This window comes from Propithecus coquereli, unplaced genomic scaffold (genome assembly GCF_000956105.1).
Source record: "Propithecus coquereli isolate 6110/MARCELLA unplaced genomic scaffold, Pcoq_1.0 Scaffold117, whole genome shotgun sequence".
NCBI lineage: Eukaryota > Metazoa > Chordata > Mammalia > Primates > Indriidae > Propithecus > Propithecus coquereli.
In genome coordinates this window covers 793880-801499 of record NW_012135747.1, presented here as the reverse complement: position 1 = coordinate 801499, position 7620 = coordinate 793880, and the positions used below count along the sequence as shown (strand labels likewise).

The window sequence follows — 7620 nt, the reverse complement described above, 5'->3', positions numbered from 1 at the left end:
GGAACCATAAGCACCCAAACTCCTCCAAGACCCTCAGCCTGCTGAAAAGGGTCCCCCAGATGTTTCTAACAGCAGAGCCTCCACACTTGGCTCTGCTTTTACCTTAATTAGAGAATTTATTTTGGCCCCAGTTAATAGGCTCCCAGGGCCTCCTGGGGAAGCCTGGCCCTCCCCCGCACATCTGCAGCCCCTGCAGCTCAACCCCCATCCTCTGCTCTGCAGGGTCACAGCCAGTGAACTGACTGGCCTGGCTGCGTGGGACGGATGGGATGACTAGGGAAAAGGCATTTCCAAATGTCTGATCAGCAGCTCCAACCGGGAGCTTCAGGCTGGCCCCTGAGGCCCCGCAGTGCTCTGGCCAGTGATGATGCCTGCTGCTGTCCTCTGATCTGGAGCAAACATTTAATATTATAACCTGCACAAAGGCAAGTTCAAAAGTCTAAGTCCCAGAGAATGCCCGCCTTGTTTGTCCTAACTCTACTCCGAGATTGGCCTCAGTTCATGCTCTTTCGGATCCACATCTGGCACAGATCAATTGCTCCCAACATCCACACCCCTTACCCTGCCAGTTCCTGCCCACCTCTCAGCATAAGCCCTCAGCCTTTCCCCCTGGACTTCACATTTCTGCCATGGGGAGCCACTCAGCTTCCCCAAAGCACCATGCACTTTCTCACCTCCAGGTCTTTGCACAGGCAGGTCGCTTCCTACATCCCTTCACCTGGCCACCCTGCTCATCCTTCAGGTTCGATGCCCAAGCCTAGTTGGGCCTCCTCTTCTGGCCTCTCCAAGTACTCACTGACCCTGCACTGCAGTGCTTACCTGGGCTGGCCTCCACCACCAGCCTGCCTCGTTCACAGCTGTGTCCCTAACGCCAGCACAGAGCCTGGCATGAGAAAGTGCTCCATAAATATCTGTTGAATAGATGGATTTTTGAGCTGGGAAGGCTCTTATTCACTCCCCTTCTCCTTTCTCTCCCTTGCCCACCAATTTCTACGTATTACGTAAGAGGATGTAGTCGCACAGGTCAAGTAAGATAGGTAGGAAAGAGCCCAAACTGGAAGCACCCCTCGTTCATCCTTCGCTCACCATTCATTCACACCACCGTCCCTTGGGCGTCTACACTTCTGCTGAGTGCTGAGCACAGTTGTCCCTGCTCCCCAGGAACTCAAGCCTAGGAGGGAATAGATACAGATCAGAGTTAGGATACGGCTTAGGCTACAGAACACAGACTCACGGCAACAGTGGCTCTGATGGACCAGGTTACTTCTCACTTACGGGAAAGTCTAGGCTTGTTTGGCAACTTGACTCCATGAAGCCCCCAGGGGTCCAGGTCTCTTCTGTCTTGGTGCCCACTGCACGCAGAGGTCAGAAACAGAGTTGGGAAGCCGGGTGTCACGCCAGGGATCGTAAGGCCTGGGAGAGAAATAAGAAATGGGGGATCTGGAGTGGCTGGGGGAGATTCTGGCAGGTCCCTGGTCTGGGCCTCCTTGGACCGCCAGGAAGCCATTGGAGATGTGGGTGAGACGTGCAGGGGAGATGAGCTGTGGGTTTGCGTGGGAGAGTCGTCAGCAGAGAGGCGGAAGCTGGAGCCCAGGATGAGCAGGTTCTCCCAGGTGAGTGCTCAGTGCAGGGACTGTCTACCCTGGGTGTAGCTCCCAATCTGTCTGGGAACTTTAATAAGCAGGATGGAAATCTGGGCCCCCTGTCACTGCCTCCCACCAACCATGAAGAGATTCTGACTCAGTAAGGAGAGGTGAGGCCCTCTGTGTGATTCTGGGCTCTTATATTTGCAAGAAAAGAAACCCAACTCGAACTGGCTTGAGCAAAAATGACTCCTGTAACTGGAAAGTCAGGCACGGATGAGTTTCCGGCACAGTCTGATTGAAGGGTTGAATAATGTCTTCAGGACTCTCGCTCTCCACCTCTGTTTGCCTCTGTGTTGACTTCATTCTCAGGAATGATCTTTATTTGCCAACAGTGGCAAGGTGCTCCCTGCAGCTCCAGTTCATCCTTCCAGAACGCCCTTCCCAAAGAAATCACCACCCAGCCCCTGCCTCCAGTCATTCCAGCCTGACACTCAGTGGCCTGAATGCGGCTCTAACCCAGTCACTGCAGCCACGGGAGATGAGCGAGGCTAATCGGTGAGGTTGGATCATATTCCCTAGGCCAAGTATGGGGTTAACCCCACCAGAGCCACAGAGACTGACAGGAAGAAGGTTCCCCAAAGGAAACTGAGTCCCAGTTGCCAGGAGAAGGGGGAATAGGCTCAGGGCAGATGAAACAACTGGCCTCCACAGGTGACCTGACCCACAGCCAGATCGTGAGTCACGGGAGAAGAGCCAAGCAGAGGGCCTGTGGCAGTCCTGAGGAGGTCTGGCCTCCAGTTTTGATGTGGGGACTGGAGGAGGAGTCTTCAGAAAAGATTGGAAAGCAGGCGGGAGGGACAGTGGAGATAGCACAGCAGGCTCTTGGATGGTGCTGCTTTTGGGAAGAAGGAGTTTGATGCTGTCAAAGCCACAGGGTGAGGAAGAGAAATGGGGCTCATTTGATAAAACTGGGCTTGGGGTAAATGGCAGGGTTTTAAGTTGCAGCAAACAGGAGAATGAAAAGTGGCCTGCCTGGCAGAGCGTCCAGGAGGGGCAAAAAGGAAGAAAAACACAGAAAAGATGCAGAACAGCACAGATTGTATGCCTGGGGCATTTTTCCTTAGAAAGTCTGTTTTTATCTAGGAGCGTAATCGTGACCGCAGATCAAAGTCAAATTCTTTGAGCTAGCATTGAAGAACCTCTATCTTCTTGCTACAAACAAGAAATTCTATTTCCTAAGGACATTTCCTGGGCCACCGGGTTCCCGCCTTCTTCCTGGAAACCCGTGAAGCACCTTCCTGTGGCCTTTACCCCGGTTTGTGGGTCTTCACCTTTCTGCCTTCTGTAGCCGTTGTATGTGAACACGTCTTATCCTCCCTACTGGACTTCGAGCGCCTCGAAGGCAGGGGCTTTTCACCACAGAGTGCCCAGATCTGGCCCCCACCTCTGAAGAAAGAGGGGTTCAAGATAAGCCTGGTTGTGCTGTCACATTTGCCTGGGGTGCATGACGCTTAACGTGAAGGGACAATCTCCCAGGGTAAGACTTTCAAACAGTACAGGAGGAAGGGGAGGGATATCTGGGGACAGAGCCCCTCAGTTTAGGCTAAGTCCCGCTTCCCACAGACTGCCACCCGCAGCTGTCACTTATGGAAAGATGGAGGCTAACTGTGACCCATTTGCTTTCTTGGAGATTGAAACTTCTTCCTATTTCACAACTAGGAGCCTGGAGCCAACTGTGTCTTAGCCAGCCCTAGCAGCCACGAATTTCTAAAGAGGAAAGCAGATACCATTCATCGAGTGCCTACTATGTATACTGAGTGTATATTGAGTATATTGAGTGCCTACTATGTGCTAGGCACTGCATTCAGTGCTTTACATGCAAACCTCATGAAGTCCTCCCAAACAGATGGGTACTTTTATTTTAAGCCCATTTTATAAATGAGAAAACTGAGGCTCAGGGATGTTAAGTAACTCCAACATTGACAGAAATGGGATCTATACTTGGGTTTCTCTGACTCCAGAGTCCCCTCAGAAGCCCCGGGGTTTGGACATGTTTCTGATGCTGGAGTCAGGTTGGGCCAACATGGCACCCTCCTCTTTCAGTTCTTGATTACAAGGATGCTCCAGCCTCAGACTTTTTAGGTTTTGCTGCCTTAGCATTCCTGAGGGCCTCTAAAGTCCTGAAAGGGAAACGATAAGCTTGCAGAATAAGGAAAGAATGAAACTAACTCCCTACTTCTGTTCGCTGGATCAGTCTGGCCTGGGAGAGGAGTGGGAGAAGCCGGAGTCCCGGGATCTCCTGGCCTGTACCTCCCGGTGCAGCAACTCTCCAGCGCCCCCTGGTGGTCTTCGATGCCTCTGTGTTCTCTCGCAAGGATTTCTCTGCACAGCAGACTGGGACATCCCATCACAGGCGTGGAGAAACAGAGGCACACTTACCCAATGTGGCACTCAAGGAAATCCTAGAGCTGGGACTGCAACCCGGAGTTCCTGGACACCAGTCATTTCTGGAACATCACTTTCTATTCCTGTTGTCCTCCACAGTGGCTTTCTGACCCAGCAGTCAATGTTATATTTATTCTTTATGATCTAAGTACTATGCGACAAGTTCGATACACTCTGTTAAGTGTGCCACACTCTTAGATGTGCCCTGATACTGTGTTATATAGGAAGCTCCATCAGGTCAATATATAAAATGAGAAGTTTGTACTGGCATGCCCTTTATTACGAAGCGGAATCCCAACACCTCTGTTGCCCCCACCCCCACTGCATATGGCAAGGGCCAGCCCCCTCTCCCCTGCCTGCTGTTCCTGGGAGATAGGCTTTCTCCAAAAACTCAATCCCACCACCTCATTTGCAGGAATGTCAAGAGGTGCAAGGAGATAGTCTCTTGGGGTACAAATGTTACTTAAAGTGGGGGGAGGTGACAAGAGAAAAGAGGAAACGACAAAATGCCCTTCAGGCCACCGGCTTTTCTCTGCTAGAGTATAGGAAATGACAGCAGGAGAGAGCGGGGTTAGCCTCAGGCAGGACCCCGCAGGGATGGAGTAAGAGTTTGCTAGGAATTGCTCTGCTCTGAAGGCTGGGAAGGTTGGGGCAGGCTGGGAGGGATGGAATGGGTCTCAGATCGAGGGCAGGCAAGAAGGAGAGAGAGCAAGACCGATAGGCAGCGGGACTGAACCGCCTCTCCGACACCGTGGAAGAAACCTTCTACTCAGTTTTTATTCTCCCGGACCTTATTAGGTGTTGAGAGAGAGAAAGGGGTGCCAGTTCTGCTGCTCCCTGGAGGACTGGCTTTTCGCCCCAGATTAAAGATGTAGTGGGCGGAATGAGCCCCGCCACGGGCGCTGGTAGCTGCAGGGCTCGGGAGGTCCAGAGCCCACGGTGGAGCCGGCTGGGGCGAGAAGGAAGGGGTGAGAGGTTGCAGGGGGTGGGGGCGCCTCATGGCGGCCGAGGGAATTTGGATCGTCCTGCTCAGGACGTGGAGATCCGTCCAGAAGCCCTGACAAAATCTCATCCGGGTTCCTGGAGGGTCTCAAAGGCTTTGCCACCTTGTCAGAAAGCAGAGTGGAGCGGTGCCTGGCCCTGTGGCCTCCGCGCAAGGCCAAACGTGCCCTCGGCGTGAATCCCGAGAAAGGGAGAGAAGTGTAGCCCCAGCTCTACTCCACACCCTCTTCCTGCCTATAAATAACCTGGAGTGTCACTTCAAAGCGGACGGGGAGCGCGGGAGAGGGGCTCCCGGGCCGGCCGGCCGGGGCAGCGGGACTGCACACCACGCCCCCCACCCCGGGCGAGTTTGCATAAATAAACAAATCCAGGCCGTCTGCCCTGCAGGAGGTGGAGGAGGGTTGGGGAGGAGGAGGAGGGAGGGGGCGGGAGAGATTAGTTTGGGAAGTAGCACGGATTGCTCATCCGATCCGTGCAGCCACAGCCAGTGTGTCAAGTTACAGAGGCGCCGGAATCGGCCCCAGCGCTCCTCGGCAGCGGCCACGACCCACCTCTGCCCATGAGGCCCTCCATGTGCGCCCCTTCGCCCGGGGACTGAAACTGGCTCGCCCAGGAGAGGCGAGACACTCAGAAGGACCGACAGCACGGCACCAACTGCTCTGCAGATACTCGAAGGGAAAGACGGGGCGGAGAGAAGGAAAGCCGACCAGATTCCCCTAACTTTCCTGGACCTGGAACGTTCTTCGAAATAACTTTTTTTCCCACCTTGGTGTACCCCGATTACCGCTGGTTGTGTTTTTCGGCATTTACCCTCCTGCTGCTAATTTTGCCGTCCTCTTTGCCGGGAGCAAAGGAAAGGGACGTTTCCAGCGACTCAAGCCCTTTCCCTGTGCCCCGCAGTTTGGATCGCGCCTTTTGGCAGAGGCTCTCGCCTTTATTTATTCTATTTATTTATTTATTGGTTCTCAAGACGCGAGGAGATGGCAGCGGAGCGTGCCCGCGGCCCCGGGGAGCTGGGCGCGCCGGGGACGGTGGCGCTGGCTACGGCGCGGGCGGAGCGCTGCGCGCGGCTGCCGAGCCCGGGGTCGTGCGGGCTGCTGGCGCTGGCCCTCTGCTCGCTGGCGCTCAGCCTGCTCGCCCACTTTCGGACGGCGGAGCTGCAGGCCCGGGTGCTGCGCCTGGAAGCGGAGCGCGGGGAGCAGCAGATGGAGACGGCTATTTTGGGACGAGTCAACCAACTGCTGGACGAGGTCTGTGCTCTTTGTTGCTGGCTTTTATCCCTCCCCCCCCGGCCCCCCCGGCGCCCCCTCGCGCAGCCTCCAGACTCTTCCCCAGCCCGTGCCCGCGGGCGCTCGCTGTCTGCGCCGGCGGTGAGCCCCGAGCTCGCACGAGTCGTCTGCGGGAGGGGTTGGGTGCACGCACGGACGCTGCCTGGCCAGAGATCCGGAGGACCTGGTGGGCACAAGCGTGACCCGGCAGCTCCCGCCCTGCGCTGGCGCTCCAGGAGTCCAGCGCTGGGAGCGCCCTGGGCGCTCGGGGCAGGTGGAGGAAGGCAGGGCGCCGAGGCGCGCGGAGGCGGGCGAGCTCCACTTCTCCTTCTCGGGTGGTGTGAGAGCCGCCCCGCGCCCACGCGGCTGGAAGGGTGCCTGGCGGCCCGGGCCAAGGCTTACTGAGCCCCCGTGGCCCTCCATCTCCACCCCTTGAGGGTCGGTGCCTGACTTCTATTGGCACGTTGGGAGTGAGGGAGTGAAGGAGTGAGTCATCCAAGGGTCTGCAGGGGCCAGAGGGGACAGTCCTTGCAGGCTGTGGTGCTCTGGTCCCTGCTCACTGCCCCAAGCCACCAGGCCCCGAGTGTGGGTCGCCTGGCTCTGCAGTTCTTGGGCACGAATTAGCCAATATCGTCTTGTTCCTAAACCCGGTTTCTTATGCAGGGGCCTCTGGAATGTCCACGACATTTTTCTGCCTGTGTATTTTTCTGGAAAAAGGATGCTGAGCTTTCTCCTGTTCCCCAAATTTCCTTGATCCCAAGTGAATTAAAAGCTGCTAGTGTCTCTCTTAGCCATGCAATCTTGGAAGTAAATGAAAAGACTGCACCCTCCCCAGGAAGGAGGGACATGCAGCCTCCTTGTGCCATCAGAGGAGAGGTTGGGCCTTGAGAGGGTGAGGCCTGGTGACTTATGGAAATGGGAAAGCACAGGGGACCCAGGGCCCAGATGAAGGTGGACAGGCAGGTGAGGGCTGCAGCAGTCTGGGAAGAGGTCCTGCAGTAGGCTGGCCATGCGAGGTTTCCATGGGGAAGAAATGGGAGAAGATTTCTTACTTAGTTGGAGGTGGTATGGAACAGTGAAGACCAGGGTGGTGGAGTCCAGCAGTCCTGGGTTTTTATCCCCTACTTGGAAGCTGTGCAACCTGGGACGAATAGTCCAACCCTTCTGAGCTTGCAAAATGGTGGTGATGATGGCAAACATTAGCGCCTAGCTCTAACTGTGATGGGGACTGTGGCCATTTTGGCAGGATGCGCTGGTTTCCTACAGCCAGGCTTCTCCCAGGTGCCTCTGCCAGGCCGAGGCTGGCACCTGGCAGAGCA

General features: G+C 55.7%; 1 protein-coding gene across 3 annotated transcripts in view; it reads left to right on the top strand.

Moving 5' to 3' along the window:
- The first annotated feature begins 5478 nt into the window (after positions 1-5478).
- The window catches only part of COL13A1 (collagen, type XIII, alpha 1), a 148962-nt gene continuing 146820 nt past the window's right edge, over positions 5479-7620 (top strand). For all 3 annotated transcript variants that reach the window (XM_012658683.1, XM_012658664.1, XM_012658673.1), the window contains exon 1: positions 5479-6283. In XM_012658683.1, coding sequence (XP_012514137.1) covers positions 6014-6283 — 270 coding nt within the window. In that variant the 5' untranslated portion in view covers positions 5479-6013. The remainder of the gene's footprint in view (positions 6284-7620) is intronic.